This window comes from Lissotriton vulgaris, chromosome 1_2 (genome assembly GCF_964263255.1).
Source record: "Lissotriton vulgaris chromosome 1_2, aLisVul1.2, whole genome shotgun sequence".
NCBI classification, from domain to species: Eukaryota; Metazoa; Chordata; class Amphibia; order Caudata; family Salamandridae; genus Lissotriton; species Lissotriton vulgaris.
The window spans coordinates 356,116,355-356,144,000 of NC_141686.1; the positions used below are offsets into that span (position 1 = coordinate 356,116,355).

General features: G+C 48.4%; 1 protein-coding gene across 1 annotated transcript; it reads right to left on the reverse strand.

The window, feature by feature from the left end:
• Nucleotides 1–27,217, reverse strand: LOC147736818 (uncharacterized). The gene is made up of 2 exons (XM_086953516.1): nt 27,016–27,217; nt 1–4,457 (listed from the first exon to the last, which is right to left on the reverse strand). The coding sequence occupies exon 2, from the start codon at nt 3,738–3,740 to the stop codon at nt 2,565–2,567; it is 1,176 nt and encodes a 391-aa protein (XP_086809642.1). The 5' UTR covers nt 3,741–4,457; nt 27,016–27,217; the 3' UTR covers nt 1–2,564.
• Between the last annotated feature and the right edge of the window lie 429 nt (nt 27,218–27,646).

Consider the following 27,646-nt stretch of genomic DNA (forward strand, 5'->3'; position numbering starts at 1 on the left):
AAATAAATGTGTTGTTTTATTACATATCAAAAACATACATTTCTTAGTAATAAGTAAAATCTAGTCATGATTGTGTACATTTCATAGCATCATGATTGTTCTTGCTGTATCATAATTTAGTTCATGTAAATGTTAAAGTAAATCCTGTTACACACCTCTGTAGTGTGGTTTTTAAAGGCTCTTGGATGTCCATACATGGGTGGTGTTTGGATGTTTGGTTATGTATCAGTAAATCAGATCTATAAATTACTGGGTTTCAAATGTATTATGCCACTAATGGCCGTACAAACCCCTTGTTCCTGAATATAAATTGTTCAGTTTAGAACTTGTTGCTGTTGACGTGAAAGTAAAGTGAGTTTGACCCTGGAGCAAACCCCTGTAGCGTGTTATGTATAGGATGGGTGTGCTGAAGAGCAGTCTTGTTGCTGTTCCTCAATGGCTGGGTGGTGGTGGTGATGATGATGGTCGGCAGCAGGAAGAACGTCCCGGACTCAGCACTTTGTTAAAATGAACTCAGTGTAAAGCATTCGTTTCTACTATCTTTGGCTACTGAAGATGTATCTTTTCTTCTGATGTGCATATTATATCGGTGAACTCCTTCCTCTACACAAGGCTGGGCTATCAGAGCACTGTATTTGGCAGCTCCAGCAACACAAAAGCACCTTACAGATGATTCAGAATGCTACGATCTATCTTATTTGTGGTCTGAAGACGTCCCAACTGCATTACAAAGTTTGACTGTTCGCTCACGAGGCAGCACATACTTTTTATATCCATTCATTCACTGGCAGTTTATAAAACGAGGGTATCTTTTTGCTTGTTATGTTATGTTAAGGGGTTTTATAAAGCACGCAGTTGCCCCAACAACGGGCATAACAGCGCTAAAATGTCACTGCCATAAGCAAGCCATGAAAACCTAGGAGGCAATTATGCAGGGAAGAGGTGAGTTTTGATGTTTTACGGAAAAGAGAATGTTTTTGAATGTTTCTAATATGTGCAAGGAGGGAGTTCCAAAGCTTAACCGAGGAACAACCGCTAGATACTGGTCTTTGGAGCGCAGCTGACGGGTAGGTCTATAGGATGCCATGAGGGTAGCCAGATAGCAGGAGATTGGAGAATCATGATTCTGTGGGCAATACAGAGAGTCTCGGATGCATTTCTCCACCGGCAGCAAATGTAGTTTGCGGATGGAATTAGCGATGGAGCAGATTCTCGGCTGACAAAGGAGGGCCCGGGCTGCTACATTTTGTGCCTTTTGTAAACACAGTATCTCTGCCCTATTGGTCCCGATATATAGGGAGATCGCGTAGTTCAGTCTAGAGAGTACTGTGGCCTGAATGATTACCTGATGGATGGTAGGGTCGAAGAAACCCAGCAAAGGAACAAACTCCGGCTACTACCTTAGTCTGGGTTTGAAAAGAAGGTCTATCCAGACTCTTAGATTTTTTACTGCCGTTTTAAGAGCCGGCGGAGGGCCCAAGGAGGACGGCTACCAGAGGTCACTCCACAGATGGATATCTTTGCCCACCACCAAGAGCTCCAATTTGTTGCCTTTGAGCTGAAGACAATTGGCCGTTATCCAATCTGCAGTAGCTGCCCAGAGTCGTCAGATAATGCCACTACCAGCTGTGAGTCATCCGCATAAGATACCACAGCTAATCCTTTGCTCCTGGCCACTGTTGCCAGAGATTGGATATAGATGTTAAAAAGAGTTGGGCTTAAAGCTTGTAAATGAAAACCTGAATATCATTTGTATCAAAACTCAGTATCTTTTGTGTTCCTTTACTTATGAATCCAGATTTCTTTTCCAGTGCAAAGGATCAAGAAATGTAAAGCAGCGAGTCAATATTTCTGGATTCCAAGAGCTGAATTATTTACTGCTCGAGATTCAATCTTTACCTAATCGTGAAGCTTTCAGAAACATATTAAGAACTAAACTTTTCAAATGCTTTCTCTCTGATCAATAATGTTGCCATCATGCACGGATTTTGTCCTTTCACCAGTTAGGTGTTGGTTGGGTAAATAAGAAAGGTCTAAAATATATTCATATACAATTATTCTGTCCGTGAATCATTTACAGTCAGTGGTGAGCCAGCAAATTTCCCAAGGCTCCAGCTTGATATTGGACACCTCTGGGGAAGTGCCACTATGGTGGGTGTATTAACAGATGCATGTGATGATCGAAATTAGCATCTTTTGCCCCACGTCAGGGCTTCGGAAGTAAATGTTGTGTACTGCAAGCATGATCTCTCACAGTTACAGGTCACAATTTACTTTTACTTCTTCTGCCTTTGAACGTTGTTCTCTAGCAGCTGTCATTGAACCGGTTGTTGCACAAAAGGACCAAACACCAAAACCAGCTAGAAATATTCTCCAGTCTGTGCTTGTTAAACTTGTTCAAGTGTGTTGTGTTTATAGGTTTTATCACTAATCCCTGAAGTTTGTTGAAAATCCTTCCCACAACTACTTCCAAATCCACTGCAATGGTATGGTTTCTCCCCTGTATGTGTTTGCTGATGTCTTCGTAGAATTGATAATCGACTAAAGCACTTTGCACATTCACCTCACTTGAATGGCTTTTCCCCAGTGTGTGTTCGCTGATGTGCTTGGAGATGTGATAACTGACTGAAGCTCTTCACACATTCACTGCACTGGAACGGTTTTTCCCCTGTGTGTGTTCGCTGATGTCTCCTGAGATGTGAGGAATCAGTAAAACTACTTCCACATTCACTGCACTTGTATGGTTTTTCCCCAGTGTGTGTTTGCTGATGTCTCCTGAGATTTGAGGAATCAGTAAAACTACTTCCACATTCACTGCACTTGTATGGTTTTTCCCCAGTGTGTGTTCGCTGGTGGCTCCGGAGGGTTGATAAATGACTGAATTTCTTCACACATTCAGTGCAATGGTATGGTTTTTCCCCTGTGTGTGTACGCTGGTGGCTCCGGAGGGTTGATAACTGACTGAATTTCTTCACACATTCATTGCAATGGTATAGTTTTTCCGCAGTGTGTGTTCGATTATGTTTTTGTAGGTCTAATAAGCGACTGAAGCTCTTCACACATTCACTGCACTGGAATGGTTTTCCCACTGTGTGTGTTAGGTGATGAATCCTGAGATTTGAGGAATCACTGAAACTACTTCCACAATCATTGCAATGGTATGGTTTTTCCCCAGTGTGTGTTCGGTGATGTGATTGGAGATGTGATAACCGACTGAAGCTCTTCACACATTCACTGCAGTGGAATGGCTTTTCCCCTGTGTGTGTTCGGTGATGAATCCTGAGATTTGAGGAATCACTAAAACTACTTCCACATTCATTGCAATGGTATGGTTTTTCCCCAGTGTGTGCTCGCTGATGTCTTTTGAGTTGTGATGAACGACTGAAGCTCTTCACACATTCAGTGCAATGGTATGGTTTTTCCCCTGTGTGTGTTCGCTGATGTGTTTGGAGTTGTGATAACCGACTGAAGCACTTCACACATTCAGTGCAATGGTATGGTTTTTCCTCTGTGTGTGTTCGCTGATTATCTTTTAGGAGTGCTAACTGACTAAAGTTCTTCATACATTCATTGCAATTGCACGTTGCTTTTCCTGTGTGTGTTTGCTGATGGCTCTTTAGTAGTGATGACAAACTAAAGCTTTTGCTGCATGTGTATGATTTTCCTTTCTTGGTCAGTGACTCTGGGTCGGGTTTATATTTGTCTGCATCCCTGGATTGCTTTTCCTGAAGAGCTAACATAGTTTATAAAGCACGTGTGTTATTCTCACAATCCCTGTATGCGTGTGGTATTTTGGATGCTTGATTTCAGATTTCACAACAAAATACAAGACTCACCAACTACATATATTATAATTGTGGCAAGTAAAGCTTCTTTGTAGGTGGTAATGTTTTTAGATTACATAATGGGTTTGCATGTTTACGGGTAAAGATTAGTCTTCCTTCAGGTCGATGCAAATTGGGACAGTCTGTTGTAGACCAGAGACCCTCTCTTTTCTTTATCCTTCAGTTGTCTGGCTCCACTCCCTTGTGCTTTTTTCTTGCTCCTTATGTTTGGCCAGAAAGAGATTACAATACACCTAGCACGCTGAATGGTGGTCTGCCATCAATACATGAAGCAGAGCAAAGCTGGATCCACCTCATACCGAACACATGATCAAAGCTGGTGGTGGAGGCCTGTTTATTCAGGAGGTAGTTTGTCAGTGTTGTTGCCTTAATTTTCTAGAGGTCATTTCGTAGTCCTGTTGCGTGGAGGTGCACAGCTCAGGCTCTTAGATCCACTGAATTGCTCATGACTGCTTCTTCCAGGATCTATCATTTTATGTTCAGGTTTCTCAGTCTCTGACTGTGCAGATCTTTTCCTGAATATTGGAGCTCATTTTTTCTAACCGTTTTTTTTTTAGATTTGCACGATTACTGTCATTATTCACGATCATTTGTGCATTCAAGGCTGGTTTCCTATTGGATGTAAAGAGATTTAAAATCACTAAATGGAAATGTAAGAGAATGTGAATACACAATATTTAACTAGTTGTAAAAGACATCTCTTCTTTACCATTTTTTAAAGTTACCAAGAGATATTTCACCATACACAGATATTTAACTAAATCTTCCATTGAACATGTCACTCTTACCTAATTCAGAAAAGGAGGTGATTTTCAGAGTAACTTAGTACAGAAAGAGCACACACGGAGCGCCCTCTTGCTAGAGGTACAGCTTTACGAAGACGCACATGGCTAAGATTTCATTTAAACAAGAAGTGATCGTGGAAAAAGAGATGGCTCAGGATGTGCTGCTGTCACTTCAGTTTCAGTAAGTGTATAACAGCAGTAACGCTTTCAAGACTACATAACAAAGAAAACTCTTCATGAAGTATATAATAAAGGTATCGGTTCAGGAAGTATATAATAAAGGTAACGCTCCAGGAAGTATATAACAAATGTAGCTCCATTCACACTCCTCTTGACAGTACTTTCCAGTTTACACTGGAGAAGCTTAAGTTCCAACTCCTGTCTTTACTTTTCTGTTTAAGTTATCTTTGCCACATTCCTAGGGATGGTTCAAGCATTTGTTGGAAGATTGCAGCATTTATTATAGAGATTCCATCACAACCAGTAATATACCTGCGATATCTCTGCTGCCAATACGTGTCTACTTTTTGTCTTTTTGTACCTTACCATGGTTTCTGACAATGGTTTGTGTTTGGTGCCAGCATGCTTCTCTGTCGGTGGATGGAGCATTGGCAGAGTGGGACAAGATGTCCGTTGCTTGAGGGTGAGTGCAGCATTTACACCGATGCACATTTCCTACATTCAGCTTTACCTCATCCCTGTTCATCATCTTCCATACTCCCTTATGTCTGTGTACTCGCTCAGCAGGGTTCATTGACAGCTAAAGCAGGGGAATGACTCGATGCACACAGCAGACATCAGGCAATGATCTGATAGACAAACGCCATGGTTGGCAGGACAAGGATCCCAGGGCATATAAACGGAGGAGGTGCACAGGTAGATGCATATGTGGTACAAACAGAGGAGGCGAACATGTAGGTACACGCTCCTTTATTTGGGTCTGTTTCAGGCCTTTACTGGGCTGGGAATTGGTGTGCACTGTCTCTTATTTCCGCTCCTGATAAAGGCACTTACTGCATTGATGTTACCACTTTGACCCTTTACAAGAGGGGAGCAGAGCCTTAGAATGCACAACACCTGGAGACCTCCTGACCTGAGGGGAAGGTGAGGGTCCAGGTGTCAGACAATATCAGCAAGGGACATAAAAGGATCCTAAGAAAAACAGCGGCAGAAAGGCGAAATCATCAGCCCAGATGGAGAAGAGACGGGTCTTCCACTGTTTCCGAATCAGTAAGTGATATTGAATCTTTCTAAGGTTAGGGGGCATAGAATTCCATCTGGTCAGATCTAAGACATGAAAGGAGCAACCTCTCATTCTGGCTCTGCTATGATGAGGGATATGGGCCAGGTTTAGATTAGCGAAGCGCAGTGTAGTGTTCTGGAGGGCATATAAAATTGCATCTAGGCAGCTAGGCTGGGTACTCCTTGGATCTCAGTTTTTTTGGAGTTAAGTTTTAAACAGTTGTCATGCATCCATCTGGGCAGCACTGTGTTAGACTTGGCATCTTTTGGTGTGTTTCCCCCGAGTTTTTGCTTTCTGCCCTCTTGGTTTTGACTTTGTTTTTGCTGGCATAACGTTTCTGCGCGCTTTTCGCACTGCTGATCAGTGGTAAAGCGCAGGTGGTCCTGTGGTAAATTGTGTTATGATTGGATGTGTGACTTACTTGTCAGTCCCCAGTAACAAGCACTGCGGGTGCCGGGGCTTGTGAGCCCACCGCTACTCGTAGGCCTGCAGCACGGATTGTGCCACTCGCGTACGTAGCCCGAGAAAGGTATAAGTGAAGGAAGTTTGGTAGGCCTGAACTCAGCCTCTAAAGACACAGTCTTTAGCGAGGGTGCCCTTTTCATTCTGAGTTCATAAAGGCCACTTTTAGAAAGTGGGTATTATTTTGCTCGGTCATCCCATGTGCCTCTGCTGGAATGTGGATTGCCGGTCTGGTTTTTGGACGACAGATGGCTAGGGAGCCTGGGTCTCCCGATAGTTTAGGTAGGTCAGGAAAAGGCAAAATAGCCCTGAGTTACGACGGGGGAAGAGGGAGGAGATTTCCTTACACCTCAAAGGGCCTGGTCTGCCTCTGACAAAGCCGTCTCCGCTCCTGCCAGGAATTCACGCAAGAGAAGGCCCAATTGGTTCTGGCTGGACACCAAAGGATTTTTGTGGACAAATCCGGGGTCCCAGACCCCTGAACTTTAGAACTCATTTGGATCAAGAAGACTGCACAGAAGGAGAGCCGAAGAAACTGTGAAAGGACAGACCGCTTTGCTGCGTGCTTTGCTGGGCTGACCTGCAGTGGCTGCTTTTGTCTTCGGCAGAGAAACACCTGGACTGGATTTCTGCAACCAAATTGGTGAGACTCTCCAAGGGCTTGAGTAGAGCTTGCCCCCTGTTCACGAAGTCCCAGGAACAGCAAAGACTTCATGTTCTTTGACCCGCAGCAATGGGGACTGTGTGTTTTGTGCTGCCACCCAAAGAACGCCACCCGACGACGTCTACCAAGATCCTACTGAACCCGTGTCCTGAAGGCACCGCAAAAGGCACCGTTGCAATGCCGCACCACGACCCTGGTCTCACCGATGATGCCTGCTGACGCCATCACTGAGCCGCTGCTTGCACCGTGACCTCTGGGCACCGCACTCTGCACCGCCTTGCTTCACGCCAAAGCTTTGGCACCTCAGAGGGCACTGCCGCCACGCCGCACCACAAACCTGGTCTCACCGACGATGCCTGCTGATGCCATCACCGAACCGCTGCTCGCACCTCGACCTTTGGGCCCGCACTCTGCACCACCTCGCTACACGAGGACATCGTGCCCTTCCTGACGCTGCCACTTCCAGCCGAAATCAACGCCACTGCCTGCAACGTGGTTTGGGGGCACCACTCGTAAGTTACACGATGCACCACCCTCATCCCACACCGCAGCCTTGGCCTACCGACGCCGGCGCCATCGACTCCAGTTCGTCAGCCGACGACAGTGCTTCAGTAACAACAATGCCGCTGCTTGCACCATGACCTGCTAGCACCGTGACGAGCACCGCCTATATAATCCACATATAATATATAATCCACATTTGTAAAGCGCACAATCACCCGTTAGGGTCTCTAGGCGCTGGGGGCTGTCAGGAAGATTAAGTAAGCTATTGCCCAGAGTCACATGGTGCTAGGCTAATCTGTCGCCGGTGCAGGGGATCGAACCATGATCCCCAGATTCCGGAGTCAGTGCACTAGCCGCGGCGCCACACCTCTTCCTCCGCCTCCATCTTACACCGCGACCCTGGTCTCACAGACGACACCATCTGAGGCAGCCACCTACCTGCTGCTCGCTCTGCGACCTGAGGGCACCACACGCTGCCCAGCTGCGCTTCACACCACAGCACCCAAAGCCTGTTGGCGCCAGCGCTCCAGATCCCATCTGAAAGGAGCTCAACCTGCAACGCGAGTGACTTCAAGGGCCCCATCGCCATGCATCTCTGAAAGGCACTGTTTGAGGGTCTTCCCGACCATGTAGTTGGCCTGCGACCCAGCGGTCAGCCAGAACTGTTTTTGGATTTGTTGTTCATGACGTCGTGATAGCCCCGGATGGAGCTATCGACAACAAGGAACTATTTTTAAAGCATATTTGGATAAGTGGCGATTTTGAAGTATAGGATTGTGGATTTTTATCGTATTTGGTCTTGTCTTAAGTATATAAAAATTGAATATTTTTCTAAACTGGTGTGGTGTCCTTCTGTAGTGCGTACACTGCTTTACCGTTGGTTATGTGCAAATGCTTTACACACTGCCTCTAAGATAAGCCTGGCTGCTCGTGCCAAGCTACCAAGGGGGTGAGCAGGGGTTATTTTAGAAGGGTAACTCCCTTATCCTGACTAGATTGGTGGTTTCTGCTTAGCTTTGGCCCAAGTCTGATCTAGCCATTAATCCCATTTCTATCACTAGTTGTCAGCGGTGAGGATCGGACTTGCATTTGCACTTGCCTTACAGTGATTGGTGTGCACTACTGCCATATCGCAGACCATTACGTGCCACATACTAACCTGTTTTCTTATTGCCCCATTTTTGTTATCTTACCAGGTGAACTTTCTGCATCATCATACCGGAATCAATAGCTTCATCCTTTGCATCCATGGACATTGCCTTCGAGGAGGATAGGTTGGAGCTCTACTCAGTGAGAGAATTGAAGTCTTTGTGCAAAAACCTCAAAGTCCAAGTCAGACGTCTCACTAGGAAGGACAAGCTACAAAAGGCGCTGAGGGCCTGGGTGTAGGAGAGTAGGGTCTGCAATCCAATGATCACCCAGACTTTTTGCTTTTGTTTCACTGGTTTACGACTTTCTCGGGCTGTGGGCCTGCTAATCAGACCCACAGCCTAGCTGTTCTCTCACTAAATTGATGTGTATACCTTAGGTGCATTACCCAATTGGAACTGGGCCACCCTGTCAGACCCTGTAACTCAGGGCATCGGTGTACCCAGGGCCTACCAGGGGCTGAAGCATATATTATGCCACCCCTGGATGGCCATCTAAATCTGACACAACTGGCTGCGCGACAGCTGGGGCAACGTGGCGTACTCGCTCGTTGCTGTAGGTATAGTATCCCTATATCTAACCCTAAAATGGACACCCGAGTTCCTATCAGTCACTCCTATGGCAGGCCTTGACAATCCTGAAGGCAGAGTGCGTGGAACCGTGTGAATGGGGCTCTGGCACGAGCCGAGCCCGGTTGCAGCTTGCGGAACCAAGACCCAATGGCTGTTCCATGATAACGCGTACCATATCGGTAACTTCGGTATCGCGTTATCAAGACATGTCGAGTAAGGTGTCATACGAATCGGGATGCTGCCCCCTCACCAATGCTGGCGACGAGGTTAGCATTCCGCCCTTCTAGAGGGACACGACATGTACGTAACTGTGAACCCCGGTTAAAGTTAACTGAAGCCTCAGCTCCACAAAATGGACGCTGCCACCACAGACACGAGTCTGACCTCCTGCTGCTGGGAGTCCTTCCAGCGAGGAGAGCTTGGTCAAAGGGTTTCCTGTCCGGGGCGGTGTTCGCACCATCCCAGACAGGGTTTTGTGTATCCTGGGTAGGCAGGGCTTTACAAGAAGGTGACTGCGGAGTGGCACCCCGGTGCTCACTACGCATCTGCCGGCTAGAACCAGTTCCAGGGGCGCGCAGCCCCTGACCTGGGGAAAGCCCGGCAGGGGAGAGGGGTGTAACTACCCCCCTTCCTGGTCCCACCCCTAGGGCAGGACCTAGTCATGTACCCGCCCCTTTCTTTAGGATAAAGGCCGGAGCGGGGACCTTTCCAGATTAGATCATCTTTGAATCAAGAACTACTTTCTACGAAAGGACATTCAAGACTCTTCTCAAGATTTCTCCCTTGTGGCTAAGGAGTAGTCACCCTGCATCCGCAGGCACCATCTAAGAACTCTGCGGTTTGCTGCAAGTCCTTCCTCAGGAATCCGACGACCCAGCTCGACGAGAACCGGCTTCCCTGGCACCCCTGACCTCTACCCACATCGTCAGCTCAGCTGAGATCTGTGGGTGCGACGAGACCTCGAGGGACCGGCCATCATCAAAACCTGCACGCTTTCTTAACCAGCACAACCACCGAAGGAATCCTCTGGTGAGTGCTCTGGGGTCCGAGAAACCCCGACCCTGCGCAGCTCCAGCACCGAAGTGCAGTCTCCCAGCATCTCCACGATCTGCGTGGGGCCCTTCTGCTTTGCTGTTCAGCACGTTGTCCGATCACTAGCCGCTGGCTTGTGACTCTTTGACGACGAACGACAACCAACGTTGCTGGTCTGGATTCTCCAGACTAGCCTTTGCTCCCTTCTGCGAGAGGAGCACCCCGGACCCTCCTGGTCCACTCAAGACGCCATTTTAGGCCCACCACGTGGCCCTGAAATCTGCCAAGGCTTGTTGCCCCAATCCTGGGCCCAGCGACGCCGACAGCATCAACCTTCGTGGGACAGCTCGCACCTCCATTCTGGTCGCCGACAACGCCTCCTGGTCCGTGAGACTGCAGAGCCTAGCGTCGCCCACTCACCTAGTCGAGGTGACGATCATCCGGTGCCCTCCTGGTACCCTCTGACTACTGGCTAGTAGTACGAACTTGGTCCCCTCTGCTTTCAGGTATCATCTATCTCTGATCCAGGCTTGGATCTCTACGAACTATCTCCACTGGTCGCCGGCCAGCAACTCCTTCCTTCCGGCTCCTGGCTCGTCAGCGAAGACCCCCGACGCCTGTAAGACTTGTGCAGCCGCAGCCCTTGTGGCTAGGTAACTTCGGCATTTCGGTGCCCGCATAGCCTCCTTACTTAAGGGTCCCGAGTCCCTCGCTTCCGACTTGCCTTATCGGGTCCGCCCGAGACCACTAAACTTTCCGTGCCCTCGGGCACTTGTATTGATTGTGCACTTGAAGTATTTTCTTAAGAGTTTCGTTGTGTGCTTAGTACCCTGTCCTCATAAAGAGTACAGGGCTGTTGTGATTCTAATAAATACACTGTTTATTTTCATAACACTTGTGTGGTGTCCTTTCACTTGGTGTTCAAGGGGTATGTGATGGTATAACAGCTGGCTTAACACGCCCTCTAGAGTTTAGCCCGAAGACTGCTCGTATTCACGCTACTAGGATAGCTGGTCTAAGGTTGACTTACAACCAATCACCATAAGGGTCGTTTGGACCGATGCATAGTGGTCGCTAGAATAGTAAACACTGCATATCGGGCCAACTTCTCACACTGGGTAGCAGCCAGAGATGCAAGTGGGCAATCTGGTGACCTTAGTGGAGAGGTGGGGGAGTCTGGTTCTAGGTGGGATGAGATTTTGGGAGGGGGGAACCCTTCCGGCCAGGCAGCAGTGGCCTGTCCCCAGAGGATCTGGAGGACAGGTGGGAAGCAAGGAAGTTTGAGTTGGAAAAACTCAGGATGGAAAGTGAGAGGGAAAACAAAATACTAGCCATGGAAGAAGAGAAAATAATATTAGACCATGAGCGAGGTCTTATGGCGCTGGAATTAAGGAGTAGACCCGGCTCAGATGGTGGCGGCAACTCGTGAAGACAAGGAGACAGAATCATGCACATCCCTAAGAATGTGGGCAAGTAATTCAAGTAAGGGGATGACATACAAAGGTAGTTTCAGGGGTACGAGCCAGCAATCCACATGAATGGAGTCCCTGAGGAGAATTGGGGAGCAGGATTGTGGCCTCTCTTCCCTGAAGAAGCGAGGGGCACTTTAATATCTTTGGGTAAGGGGTATCACCTCACCTATCCAGACATGAAGGACGCGTTCCTCACTAAATATGGTCTTAATCCTGAAAAGAACAGGGACCAGTTTAGGTCCAGTAAGAAGTCCGATGCCAACACATGGTTGGAGTGTGTGGATGTGTTTTGCCGATCGTTGGATGGCTGGGTAAAAGGCAGTAATGTGACAGATTATCAGAGGGTCTATAATTTGATTGCATGGGAGCACCTACGATCCCCGTAGGTTGGGATCGTCATCAGGACAGGGTTGTCGATGAAGACAGTGAGAGTCACCCAAGCGAAGGCGCGTGGGTGGCTGGGGTCCAAGCGGTCGCTCAGGAGTCGATAGCTGATCGTTAGTTGAATCTGGTCAGCGAGGGGGGCGGGCGGCGCCTGTATGAGTCAGGGCGGCGGAGGGCGATTAGGGCTCTTAAGATCAAGTGGTGCTCGCAATTAATGCTGGAGCTACGTAGCTCCAGCATTAATTGGGTGACTCTCGCTGTCTTCATCGACAACCCTGTCCTGATGATGATCCCAACCTACGGGGATCGAAACGCCGTCGACTTTACAGCATAACTATATGACGCATATTACGTTTTGTGCTCCTGTTAAAATGTATGCAATCATGTTCTAAGTGACTACAACTTGATCTTTTGGAGCCATTATTGATTTATAATTTGCCTTTATGCGCCGATCACGCTGTTCACCTTAGCACTTGCACCTTCACAGTCACCAACTGTATATATCACTACTCACCAAGTGCCACTGGGTTGTCACATGATTTGTTCTGTACAGTACTGTTTAACTGTATTGCCATGTGAAAGACCCCCTCTTGTTTCAATTGGTGAATAATACCGCCTTTTTTCAAAAAAACCCTAGTGACTCCTTGTTGCTTATTTTTGTAATGCGAATTGCATACATTGTTAAAATTGCCTTCGTATGATACCTGTTGGGAATTGTTCTTGTTTACAGTAACGACCTGGAGCAGTCCTTATGGAAGGATATTGAGCTCAGGTCCCACTTGGAGATGTTGGGGTTGCCAAAGTGGACATGCGTGTCGATGGTGGCCTGAGAGGGTGATCAGAGGGACCCGGAGCCTGAGACAGTGGCCCAGGTCCCTACCAAGAGAAGGGGCAAGGGGCACAGGAAAATGGCCCCCCTGAGGTTCTCATGGCCCGGGAGGAGGCGGACCTCGAGGGGGACGCCCAGGTGCCTACAGGGGAGCAGGTAGCCGTCTTGGGGACATCTCTGAGCTGACCCATTGGCAGCAAGAAGGGGGGTCCACCAGGGAGGAGTTCTGCTGGGAGCAGAAAGAGTGCCCTTCTCTGGAGGGCCTGCGGCGGCAGGCCGCAGCTCAGGCGACTGGTGATCAGTCCGGATCACATTGGATCTATTGAGAGAATGATCTCCTGTACAGCGAGCCTAAGGTCGTGGAACCTGGATCAGCCCGTGTGCTGGTGGTACCCCAGCGCTACCGGACCTTTCTACTGGGTCTGGCTCACGACGTGCCTTTGGCAGGACAAGACCGTTGACCGGTTTGTCACCCACTTTTTCTTAACTCAAATACGAAGGCAGTCGGATGTGCATTGTCGGTCTTGCCAAACTTGCCAGGCGAGTGGTAAGAGTAGGAGGAAGGTCAAAGCGCCTCTCCAACAGTTCCCTGTGGCGGGGACACCCTTTGAAAGGGTGGGGATGGAAATCCTGGGGCCACTGGATCTCAAGACAGCCATGGGCAGAAGGTACATCCTTGTCTTGGTGGACCATGCCACCAGTACCCGGAGGCAATCCCTCTCAGGACAACGATGGCGCCAGTGGTGAGCAGAGCGCTAATATGGATCTTTTCCCACGTGCGGTTTCCCAGAGAGGTAGTTTCCGAGAGGGGGACCAATTTCATATCAAAGTATATGACATCTGTGTGGAAGGAGTGTGGTTTTTAGTACAAGTTCACCACCCAGTACCACTCCCAAAGTAACAGTCTGGTGGAAAGGTTAAACAGGACCTTAAATAGCATGATCAAGGGTCTTACTGAACCCATGAGGCGTAAGTGGGACGTCCTCAAGGCCGCTCCCAAGAAGACAACCCAGGATGTGTTCAGCTACGTGCAGGCCTTCCGCAACCAAACGGCCTGCTTCAGGAAACACGCTCAGGCGAAACTCGAGGCCAGCCAGGAAGAAATGAGGCAGTGGTATGACCAGAATGCCACTCTGGTAGAGGTTCAATCTGGACAGAAAGTGTGGGTTATGGCCTCTGTGGAACCTTGTGCCTCGGGGCCCTTTGAGGTGGTGGAGCACAACAGTGAGGTCACCTACCTGGTGGATTTGCAGACTCCTTGGAACCCGTTGCAGGTCCTCCACGTGAACCACCTCAAGGCCCACTTTAAGATGTCCGAAGTGAGCATACTCTTGGTAACAGAGAGAGAGAGAGTGAGCCTCTTCCAGACCTCCTGTCTGCCAAAGAGGGGGATGGTTCGGTGGATGGTGTGACCCTCTCCCTGGCCCTGACCGCGGAGCAACAGAGCGAGTGTCACCAGTTGTTGGAGCAGTTTGTCTCCCTGTTTTCCTTGACCCCCGCGGTTACTCACTGGTGTACCCACGACATGGATACCGGTGACAGCCCCCCGGTGGAACATAAGATTTACCGGTTGGCTGACCAGGTCAAGGCTAGCATCAAAGAGGAGGTCTGGAAGATGTTGGCATTAGGGGTGCTTGAGCCATCCAGCAGCCCCTGGGCCAGCCCCATGGTCTTGGTCCCGAAGGCCACGGCACCCGGCGCCGCCCCGGAACTGCAGTGAATGCCGGACTATCGGGGCTCAATGTCGTCACGCGGACTGACGTACACCCCATCCCCCGAGCCGATGAGCTCATCGACCGGTTGGGGACGGCCAGATTCCGGAGTACGTCCTAACCGAGGGGGCCAAAGAAAGATTTGCATTCTCAACCTCACACAGGCATTACCAGTTCCACGTGATGCCTTTCGGCTTGAAGAATACCCCTGCCACGTTTCAGAGGTTGGTCATCCAGGTGTTGGCCGGGTTGGAGGAATTCAGCGCCACATACCTGGACGACATTGCGGTGTCTAGTTCCAGTTGAGACGAACACCTGCAACACCTCGGGGAAGTGTTGAGGGCACTGCAGACGGCAGGCCTCACGATTAAGGCCAGTAAGGGCCAAATCGGTCAGGGGCCAGTTGTGTACTTCGGACACCAGGTAGGGAGCGGCCAGGTGGCACCCCTACAGCCCAAGATCAACACCATTCTGGCATGGGAGCCCCCCAAGACCCAGACCGAGGTGAGGGCCTTCTTAGTACTCACCGGATACTACCCGAGTATTGTTTACGGATATGGCATAAGGATATAACTGAGCTGACTTCCAAGAAGCAGCCGAAAAAGGTGATCTGGACTGAGTCCTGTCAGAAGGCGTTTGATACCCTGAAGGCCGCCATGTGCACAGCCCCCATGCTCAAGGCCCCCAACTTCTCCAAAGAAATTGTTGTGCAGACCGACGCATCAGAGAATGGAGTGGGAGCAGTGCTCTCACAACTGAACGAAGAGGGCCTAGACCAGCCAGAAGTCTTCCTTAGCAGAAGACTACTCCCCAGGGAGCAAAGGTGGAGTGCCATAGAAAGGGAAGCTTTCACAGTGGTCTAGGCACGGAAGAAGCTGAGGCCCTACCTGTTTGGTACTCACTTCCAAGTTCAGACCGACCACAGCCCCTCAGATGGTTAATGCAGATGAGTGGGAGATTCCAAAACTGCTGAGGTGGTCCATCTCCCTACAGGGAATGAACTTCACTGTGGAACACCGTCCTGAGACAGAATACGCCAACGCAGATGGCCTGTCTCGGTTTTTCTGCCTTAGTGAGGAAAACTCCCAGGAGTGTGGGTAGTTCCCCCTACATTCAGCTGGAGGGGACGTGTGTTAGACTTGGCAACTTTTGGCGTGTTCCCCCGAGGTTTTGCTTTCTGCCCTCCCGGTTTTGACTCCGTTTTTGCTGGTATAACGTTTCTGCACGCTTTTCGCACTGCTGATCCGTGGGAAAGTGCTGGTGCTCCTGTGGTAAATTGTGTTATGATTGGATGTGTGACTTGCTTGTCAGTCCCCAGTAACGAGCACAGCGTGTACTGGGGCTTGTGAGTCCACCGCTACTCGTGGGCCTGCAGCACGGATTGTGCCACCCACTTACATAGCCTGAGAACGGTATAGGTGAAGGAAGTTTGGTATGCCTGAACTCAGCGTCTAAAGACGCAGCCTTTAGCGAGGGTGCCCTTTTCATTCTGAGTTCATCAAGGCCACTTTTAGAAAGTGGGTATTATTTTGCTCGGTCATCCGGCTTGCCTATGCTGGAATGTGGATTGCCTGCCTGGTTTTTGGACGACAGATTGCTAGGGAGCACAATGTCTCCTGATAGTCTCGGTAGGTCAGGAAAGGGCTAAATAGACCTGGGCTGCGATAGGGGAAGAGGGAGGAGATTTCCTTGCACCTCAAAGGCCTTCGTCTGCCTCTGACAAAGCCGTCTCCATCTCCTGCCAGGAATTCACGCCAGAGAAGGCCCAACTGGTTCTGGCCGGACACAAAGACCCTCTGCCTGGAAGATCAAAGGATTTTTGACTACAAATGCTGGGTCCGAGACCCCTGAACTTTAGAACTCAACCAGATCAAGAAGCCTGCACAGAAGGAGAGCCAGAGAAACTGCTGAAAGGACCGACCACTTTGCTGCGGGCTTTGCTGGGCTGACCTGAAGTGGCTGCTTCTGTCTTGGGCAGTGAAAGGCCTGGACTGGACTTTCTGCAACCCAATTGGTGAGACTCTCCAAGGGCTTGACGTAGAGCTTGACCCCCTGTTCACGAAGTCTCAGGAACAGTAAAGACTTCAGGTTCTTCGACCCGCAGCACTGGGGACTGTGTGTTTTATGCTGCCACCCGAAGAACGCCACTAGATGACGTCTACGATGATGCTGCCGAACCCGTGTCCTGAAGGCACCGCAGAGGGCACCGCTACAATGGCGCACCGCGACCCTGGTCTCACTGACAAGGCCTGATGACGCCATCACCGAACCGCTGCTCGCACTGTGACCTGTGGGCACCGCACTCTGCACTGCCTTGCTTCATGCGAAGCTTTGGCACCTCAGAGGGCACTGCCACCACGCCCCTGGTCTCACCGACGACACCTGCTGATGCCATCACCGAGCTGCTGCTCGCACCGCGACCTGTGGGCCCGCACTCTGCACCACCTCACTACACGACAACGCCATGGCCTTCCTGATGTCGCCACTTCCCGCCAAAACTGATGCCACTGCCTGCACCACGGTTCGGGGGCACTGCTCGTTAGTTACACAACGCACCGCCCTCATCCCACATCACAGCCTTGGCCTACCGACGTCGGCGCCCTTGACTCCAGTTCATCAGCCGACGACAGCACTTCAGCAACGACAACGCCGCTGCTTGCACCGTGACCTACTAGCACAGTGACGAGCACCACCTCCATCCCGCACCGCAAACGTGGTCTCACCGACAATACCATCTGATGCCGCCACCGTGCCGCTGTGTGCACCGAGACCTGGGGACACCGCACGCCATACCGCTGCGCTTCACACCGCAGCACCTGACGCCTGTTGGCTCCAGAAAGGAGTTCGACCTGCAACACGAGTGACTTCAAGGACCCCATCACCCTGCATCTCTGAAAGGTACTGTTTGCGGGTCTTACCGACCCCGTAGTTGGCCTGCGACCCCACTGTCAGCCAGAATTGTTTTTGGATTTGTTGTTCACGACATCCTGATAGGCCCGGATGGAGCTATCGACACCAAGGAACTTTTTTTAAGGAAGATTTGGATAAGTGACAATTTTGAAGTATAGTAATGTGGATTTTTATCGTATTTGGTCTAGTCTTAAGTATATAAAAATTGGATATTTCTCTAAACTGTGTGTGGTGTCCTTCTGTAGTGGGTACACTGTTTTACTGTTGGCTATGTGCAAATGCTTTACACACTGACACTAAGATAAGCATCACTGCTCGTGCCAAGCTACCAAGGGGGTGAGCAGGGGTTATTTTAGAAGTGTAACTCCCTTATCCTGACTAGAGTGGTAGTTTCTGCCTCGCTTTGGAGCAAGTCAGAGCTAGCCAGAAATCCCATTTCTAACACAAAGTTTTTAGATTTGGCACAAAAGCCAGTCGACTGCTGACAGGGAAATAATTACACAATACTTACACTAATCGATCCTTAGCCATATCTACACTTGGGAGAATGCATTTAGCTCCGTGTGAAGTGAGTGATGTTTCTTCACATACTGAACCACTGATAATTCACTGTATCAGTCGGGTGGGTGTGGTTATCCTTAAATCTCACCTTTCATTCTCCTACGCCCATGGCAATTTATTAATTAATATTGCTGAGTTTAGCGCCTTATAGTGCGCTTTTTAACTTTTGTAATATATTATCTATTGATTCAATTTCCTCTTTTATAGAATCACTTGCCCCACTTCACTCCCTGCGTCCTGATGAAGACCCCGTTTTAAGGTCTCATGTGTACCTAACCTTCTAATTGGGGGTCGAAACGTCGACGGATACCACCTTCAACCAGCTTGCGCTCCCAGCATTGAATATATTAATATATGTGCTGCCGGCATGGCATTAATTGTTTATTTTGCACAATTGACCAATTCTGCACATTTCTTTTCTCACATCACTTTCCCTCTCACCCTTCCCACCCCTGGGGCACCATTACGATAGTATGATTATAAATGATGTGTCCTGGACAGGGAAATAATTAGCATACAACACTCGTGAGATATTCCAAAAGATTTCACTACCTCCGCTAGAGGTCTGACAGAAATATTAAAAAGGGCAGGACTGAAGTCCGAACCCAGAGGGATGCCAGGAGCCAGTCCTCTTTGGGATGAGGCAAAGGGAGGGGTGTGGGGCATAAATTGAAAGGACCGCTCCTTTAAAAAGGAGGTAAACCAGGCCAGACCTTTGCCCTGTACCCCCAGGTCAGTGAGAGAAGTTAATATTATTGCATGTGAGACAGTGTCGAAGGCCGCACTTAAATCCAGAAGGTACAGAGCCTGGGATTTTCCAGCATCTGCTGTACAGCAAAGGGATTCAATAACTGTGAAAAGAGCAATTTCGGAGCTGTATGATCTAAATCCATTTTGCGAACAATCTAATATTTCATTATGTTAAAAAATGTTGGTTAAGAGATTGTTTACATGTTTCTCCACAACCTTGGACAGAAACAACAGAACAGAAATGGGTCGATAGTTTTCTGGCTGAGTGGCATCTAGCGAAGATGTTTTTTAGAAAAGGGATAACCTTGACATGTTTCCATGATATTGATACTTCTTCAGTGGCTAATTCTAGAAATATGGGTGTGACGCTCTACTGAAATTGAAAAATATAATCAGGTTTAAATGGGTTATCCGGAGATCCAGATTTCACTTGACGCATTAAGGTGTAAATAGAATCTGTGTCAAGTAGAGCCAATTGCTCCAAGGTAGCCCTTTGAGAGTGGTAGGTCCCTGTCTCAAGAGAGACAGGTTTGACTGTTTTCCCACCCCTGTTAAAGTAAAGATAAAGATCATTGACCAAGCGTATTGCAATGGTTATTAGAAGCTTCCGCTAATCCAGGCCTGGAGGTGGGTTTAATCAGGTTGTTCACAATAGAGAAGATTTCCTTAGAAGGCTTACAGTTGTTTTTGATTTATCTGCAAATAATTCGACATGTGCTCTTTCAATCAGTTTCTAGTAGCATTTAATAGCTCTCATGTATTGCATTCATACTGCAGCATCATAGGATTTATGCTCTCGTACTTTGAATCCTAAGGGCGTAACCACAACAGATCCAAGGTTCACTCTCTCAAACTCAGATTCCTTTCCAGTGCCTCTGGGACTGCAGCTGCTTCTAGCCCCCCATTTTAATGCTGGTTGTTAGATTTGGGGGTGTCTAGTTGGCAGAGGTAGGTACCTTTGATCAAATAGGGACCCTTGCGTCTAGTCAGGGTAAGGGGCTACACTCCCAAAATAACCCCTGCTCACCTCCTTTGTAGAATGGCACGAGCAGGCAGGCTTATCTCATCGGCAGTGTGTAAAGCATTTGTAAACACATACAGTAGTACAGTGACAACACTACAGATGGACAGCATACAGGTTGTATTTAAAAAATAAGTATCTTTATATAGACTTAACACAAGACCAAAAACGACAAAAATCCACAATACTGTACTTTAGAATGGTAGAAATAGCTTAGTTCTCTTTAGATGGTAAATGCAACACTTTACGTTACCTTCAATGTACCTTTGGATGCGTAATGCTATACAACAAAAGAGTTGCAGGGAAGGTGATGCGTCTGTTCCTTACACGCAAGAACAGTGATGCGTCAGTTCCCTACTGCTGCGTAGGGGACGGTGATGCGTTGGTTCTTATCTGCGTGTAGAGGTGATGCGTCGGTTTCTTACTGCGCTTCTGTGGCGATGCGACCCGCAATGCCGTGATGCGATGAGGATCCGATGCAATGAAACAAAATGCGTCTTCTTCTTGATGCAACATCCATGAGGCGATGCGTGCACGCCTGACGGCCGTGCGGCAACTCAGTGAATCTTCTGAGCCGCGACAGGGCCTGTGACATGCTTCTCTGGTGATGCGACGGAATCTGTTGCAACGGCGACACTCTTCTCCGTTGATGCGAGGCACTTCGGTGATGCAATGAGACAGCGGCAGCCACGGCACCCTTCTTCAGTGATGCGACAACAGCAGCGGCAAAACGCTTCTCCCGTGATGTGACGGCGTATGCTGTAACGGCGACACCCTTCTCTGGTGATGCGAGGCGCTTCGGCGATGCGACAGTGGCGGCACCCTTCTTCAGTGATGCGAAGACAGCGGCTGTGGCGGCATCATGCTTCTTCTCCACGAGTCGTGCTTCCAGCTCCCAGCGACACGTAGTCTCTCCGAAGGCCCAGCACAACAGCAGGCACTTCAAATTCCCAGCAAGGGAACTCAGGGGAGCTGGTTCGTGAAGTCTGTTTTCCCAGGGACTTCAGGAGGAGAAAAGCTAAATTTACAAGCCCTTGGAGATCCTTTACAAGTTGAAGAAAGTAACACAAAGTTCCTTTCTACTTTATTTGGTAGTCAGGCAACCACTGCATACCAATCCCCCAAACAGCACTCAGCTTAGGGATAGTCTCCTCCTTCAGTTTCTCTCTGGTTCCTCTCCTCAGCAAAGGTTCTTCCTGTTTCCCAAAAGTGATCTACATTTCTGGGCTCTGAGTCCCCTCTTTTATACACCTATTTTCTTTGTTCTCTGAAGGCAGAGAGTGTCTGTACCTAGTCCAAACCAGTTCTGGTCAGTCCTGAAGCACTTTGTTGACAGTGTGGGCCAGGGACATCAGACGCACCACAGGAGGTGGAGCCAGCATTGTGGAAGGCAGGCACAGCCCTATTCAGGTCTCAAGGTCATCCCCATTTCTCACTCTACATGCAGATGGGTCTATTCAGCCCTGTGCTGACTCACCCTATCTCCTGGAATCCTCCAGTCCCTGTCACTCAAACTCCAGACAAGGAATACACAACCTAGCAGAGGCAGGCTTGGATAGTTAGGCAAGAAAATACCTACTTTCTAAAAGAGATATTTTCAAACACAGAATATTAAAACCAACTTCACTAAAAGATGTATTTTATCATTCTGAGTTCAGTAATACGAAACTCGAATTTCTACCTAGTTCCCTGAGTCAGGTAGGATTACAAAATGTTATAATCAAACTGCTCATTCTGGCCTATGGGGAACAGGTAGCCTTGCAATAGTGAAATACGAAAACGGCTGTAATTCACTATTAGGACATGCCACACACATCAGGGAATGGCCTACCTTTTACCTACAATCGACCCTGCCCTAAGGCCTACCAAAAGGGTGACTAATATGCAGAAAAGAAAAGGTTTAGGGGCTGGCAAGTGGGTGCACTTGCCAGTCAACATGGCAGTACCAGACTGCACACAAATTCTGCAATGGCAGGCCCAAGACACACTTTACAGGCTGCTTCTGTTGGTGGCACAACCATTGCTGCAAGCCCACCAGCAGCCCTGGGCACACACAGTGCACTGTACTAGGGTTTGGCAAGTAAACCAAGTAGGCCAATCATGGAATAACTAATCCATACATTAATTTATAATAGGCAGAGCATATGCACTTTAGCACTGATCAGCGGTGGTAAAGTGCCCAGAGTCATATATGACCAACAAAAACAGGTCAGACAAAATACAGGAGGAAGGCAAAAAGTTCAGGTATGACCCTGCAAAAAAGGCCAAGTCCAACACTGGTTCTCTCTGCTACAAAATTGGTTGCAGACTTGAAGATTGATTTGAATTTTAGCAGCCTGGTTATTGCATCACAAATGTGACAGATATCCCAGTCCATCTTACTACAATTGTCATTGGATTAAATGCACTTCTAATGTTTTCTGTCACAGGAAGGTATAACCACTTCCCAGGCAGGCTGTAGTGTATTGGGGTTGGGTGGGTGCATTCAGAGAATGCTTTTCAGACAGTGCTGGGGGCACACTTGGTGTCCATGTGCACACCCCTGTTCAAACCAGTTGCAGGGGCACTCAGCCCCTGCTCTGGTGCGAAACTGGACAAAGGGAAAGGGGTGTAACTACCCCTTTTCCTAGACCCTCCCATAGGTGGGTCCCCAGAGTATGTCCAACCCCTTTCTTTAGTATAAGTAAGGGACCCCTGGCAACAGGACTTTAGATTACACCTGGATGAAACTCTGATACATATATCCTGGAATTTCGACATTCTACACGACTAGAAGACGGAAGAATCTCCCTTGGGGTCAAGGAGTGACTCCCCTGTTCAAACAGGCACCAAAGAAGCATCTTGCCAGTCTGCATTTTCGAAGCTCCTGCCGGAATTCGAAGTATTTGCGACTCAGGACATAGACTTCCAGACTTCTCTGAGGCCGACACGAGATCCCAGTAAAGCTGAGACCTTCAGCCCTCACAAGTGACGTGGGACCGGAACTCCTAGACACTGTGCACATTTGCTAGTACATCGACTTCCCGAGCTTTCCTGAAGTTGTGCATTGGGCTACCTGTAGTCCTAGCCCAGAGTACCATCTGCATCGAAGATTGTGGGCCTACACTCCACAAGTGTTCCGTGAGCCCAGTTCTAGCATTTCTGCTCGAGGCCGATGCGCGATCCCTGGTCCGTTGACTGGTGGGTCCCCATGAAGGTAACTCTACTTTCCTTTGGGCTTCCCAGGTTGCTCCAGAAATGCCCTGACTCCCCACCAAGTGGTGACTCCCTCAGACCATGCTGGTCTGCACCAAAGCCAATCTCTGCTTTTAGCATGGGTTGTTGTTGCCAAGGCTTGTTGGGTCCTATCCGGAAACCGACACCGCAGCACTCGACATTCTCCGTGGGAAAGCTCGAATCCAGTACCTGGTTGTTGTTGATGCCTCCTAGTCCAAGTGGGCTGAAGACGCAGCTTTACCTTCTTCACTTCCAAGTACCCGACATCGGTGGGCGTACGCTCATCGCCTTCCTGGTCACTGGCAAGTGACCCAGACTCTGTCCCCTCTGCTTTCAAGTTCTTCACATCTCTGATCCAGCCTTGGAGTCACCTGGATACTTTCCACTTGGACGCCAGCAGCACTTTGCAGCAGATCGCCATTGAAATCGACGGCGAAACCCAACACGAAAAGACACCCAAGCATCCGGCTTCCCGGGGTGAGCTAACTCGAGTACTCCGGTGCTCCTGTGGGTGTTGACTCTAGAACCTCTTAGTTCTAAGGGGTTTGCTCTAAGTCCTCTTCTAAGTGTCCATTATCTCTAAAATTCCAACAGCGACTTTCCCATAGAAGTTAATGGTGATTTGCTGCTGTGTTCAGACACTGCACACGTCACCCGTGGGTCCCCTGTGTCACTACCTTGGGTGGTTCCTGTTGGCCCCAGGAGTTCTACAGGCTCTAGGCCTGGTCTCCATGTCAGTCGTGGTTCTTATACCACTTTCTTAATATATGGTTTGGTATGCCCGTAGGGCACAACATATATTATGGTAATTTACTGTGTACTAATTAAGTTTACTGAATGTACTTTTGCCTCTAGCCTCATAAAGAGACTAGAGGGATGTGTTTAGAATAATTACATATATTTTATATATATACATAGTGTGGTTCTCCTTTCATTTGGTCATTCACAAGATTATAGACTGGTAAAACAAGCTGCTTTACATTCCTTCAAGACTTAGCCCGAAGGTTGCTCTCCACAGCTACCACTAGGATAGCTTTCTATAAAGGTTGTTTTAAACCTACCATCAATAAGGGTCGTTTGGACTGGTGAAAGGTGCCCACTCGAATAGTGGACAGCATATGCCAGGCCAACTTCTCACATTCACTTGGGTATTGTTTTTTGCCCTATGTGCTTTTATGTTTCTTCAGCTATGAGTCACAGTACAGGAACAGGACAAGTTTCAGCAAAGGAAACCAGGTAAAGTGATAAGACGTGTGTCCCGGGATCTAAACTGTTTAATATAGAACTTCACCACATACAACGATTACATAGCGCACTACTACAACACACCTGGTATCAACACATGATCTCAGTGGGAAGCAAAGCATCTCCCCAACTCCTGCTATGTTTGCTCATTCACACCCCATGCAGTAGGTTCAGACTACACCTGTCCCAGGAGGTACCGCCCAACACAGCCTCATGCTGAATAAAAGCCAAACTCCAGCCCAACACTATAGCACCACAGGAAGTCACAGTGAACCTAGCCAAGTACGATATCAAACCTGAACTCCTTTACATCCTGACACAGCAGGATGAGATCCAATCCAATGTAGACAAACTCAAGAAAAAGGGGCAGACATGGTCTTAGAACAGAGGGCCTAAACCCAGGGTTTCTTGGAGTTCACAAGCCCTCAGCCCGGCGCAATAACAGATCTGCATAAGTACCAGCCTGTGGACCAAGGCTAGCCCTTAGTGTAACTGGAGCAGTATTTATGAACTACATGTGGAACCCCAATGTTCACTTCACCTGCAGAGCCATCAATTTGGGGAACAAAAGTGACAACAGGCACTGTGGAGTCAGGTTGAATGACACTTTCCTGACCTCATGCCAAGACTCGTGGAAATCAGAGGCAGGAGTTACACATGGATAGAAGGTAAGAGGAAACCCAGTATAGTCAGGAAGCTACCAGTGTATTCCTTGTGTTTTAGGGGAAGGGGGCAATACCTGTCGGGGTGAAAGAGCAAAATGCTAGAGTATAACCGATAATAATGATATGCAGTGGGGCACCTAATGGTAATGCAGTGACCACGCCTACACCCAGCTGGGCCCAGACTGGAGAGGGTCTGCTCACTGGTCACCGTCTACATGCCAGCATTGGTCATACCCGGAGAAGATCTGCACTGCATCCCCATCGCATCAGCAAAGGCACCACGCTTCTACACCAAGTATGCAAAAAAAGGTCAGCAGAATACTTTGGATTAGGATTAGGATTAGGATTAAATCCTAGATCCAAAGCTATAAAGTTGGTTCAAGTATTGGTACCACTAAACAGCACATTACACCTATAACACTTGAAGACTCATTCACGTCAAACTTAAATCAAATTTATAGCTCCTAAAATATAATTCAACTTTTGGCAATCTACAAATAATGTTCATTACATTTCTTTTCCTGGCCATCTTTTAGAAATCTCATTCCCTCCCATACAATTTTCTTTCTTTCATATTTTGTCCGATATCTATTAATTACTTTACTCCACCCATCGTGTATTTTCTCTCTGTATCCCTCTTATTTCTCTTCTCTGGCCTCTTCTTGCTTTTTCTGCTCGCTCATCTTGTTCTCCCCTTCCTACTGAAGAGACAACTAGAGCAGAATGACTTCAAGAGTCTCTTGGAATCCTTCATGTAGGCTTCATGTCATAGCACAATCCTCATCAACACACCGTTGATGAGAGAGCGCAGCAACCCCTTGTAGCATTGACATACAAGTAGCCCTGGATGCTTGTGGGCTCTCACATATTTGGAAGTCGTGCTGAAGTCTCACTCAAAGCTGCCTAATTCTTCCAAACTATGGGGAAGAACTAGAACTTCACATGTGACTTTGCTCAGACATCTGCTGTGTGCCGAGTAGCACCTGACTATTCTGCACAGAGCAGACCCTCTTACAGCAAGTGATCCTAAAGATTCCTGTACAGAGAGGAGAGGCCAAGAAGAGTGACTGACAGTCCTGCCAACATCTGCTAAGACAGACGTCCTGCAAAAAGACTCACTGTAGACGCACCTCATAGACACACACACACAGCCTGCAAAGACAACTCGACCCTGTTCAAATGCACACACATCCAACCTGCAGATGTTCATCAAAAACACAGACATGTATGTTCCACTGCTTGAAAGGTCTCCGACCTGGCAGACCCAAGGTCAGTGCGCGCACACACACATTTCCTGCAGCAGACACATAACCTCTGCAGCAGATAATGCTGTTAGCCAACTTATGCCGCTGGAACCTATTGCAATGACTGAGGTTTTACCTAGATTGAGATATGAAAACAGGGGCAAAGGGGCATGGGGCAGCACAGAAACCTTAACGTTCAGCTACCTGGGGGACAAGCTTCTGGCACAGGGGTACAGTTGGGCAAGTCAACAAACTGATAGCGAGAGCCGAGCAAAGAGTGTGCACAGATTTCTCATAGAGATCTGAGATGCAGTGCAATGTGAACAGATTTTTCACAGTGCAGTAAGATGCAGTGCAGTGGCACAAATTCCTCCTAGTGCATTAAAGTGCAATGTGCACAGATCTGTCACAGTGCATTAAGATGCAGTGCAGCGTGCACAGATTCCTCTTAGTGCAGCAAGATGCAGTGCACAGATTCCTCACAGTGCAGTAAGATGCAGTGCAGCATGCACAGATTTCTCATAGTGCAGGGAAATGCAGTGCAGTGTGCACATATTTCTCACAGTGCATTGAGATGCAGTGCACAGATCCTCTCTTTAAAACAAATGATGACCACAAACACCCCCAGGGCCGGACAGAAAGCCCCCCAGAGGTCCCCGGATAGAAGAGCCCGGCTCCTGGCAGAGAGTTCTTTCAGGATCATTCAGTCCATATCTCCAAACACAGCACAAGGTGCTGACAATCTCCTACCTGAGCAGAAACCAGTGAAGACATTTCCAGGCTCTCTCCTCCTCCTACGGCTTCGGGTGGGGCAGGTACAGACTTGGGGTCTGGGGTAGGAGGGGGGTCTACGAGGGTCTGAAGATGAAGATAACTGCACAGAGGGCCAGGACATCCTTCCTCCACTGCAACAGGCTGGACACAGAGGGAGAGGCCGGAAATGATGTCAACATCTGCTGCTTGTACTGTCTCTGCCACCGCTGACCTGGAACAGGAAACCCTTTTCCCTTTCATGCAATGTGCTCAGTGGATTCGTCTCAGGAGGCGAGGCGCGCCCTCTGCTGGCCACTTAAAGAACCTTCACATCCAGTCCCTAGGAGTGAATATACACAAATAAGCATTTTGTGGCAAGAAATGTCTAGATTTTTAGATGTCACAGAAATAAATGTTTTTAAGAAACACACAGTCCACGTCCTTGGTTGCTGCTTTAAAAAACAATTTACAGCTTCACTTAACATGAGCATTTTCAAAACACTGATGCAGAGGACTAAAGAGTATTTATAGAAAGTTGTCAACTGGAAGTGAGTTTATATTTCATTAAATATATGAGAACATGTGTTAGTGGTGCAATTAAACTGGGCATCTTATTCATTTTATTATT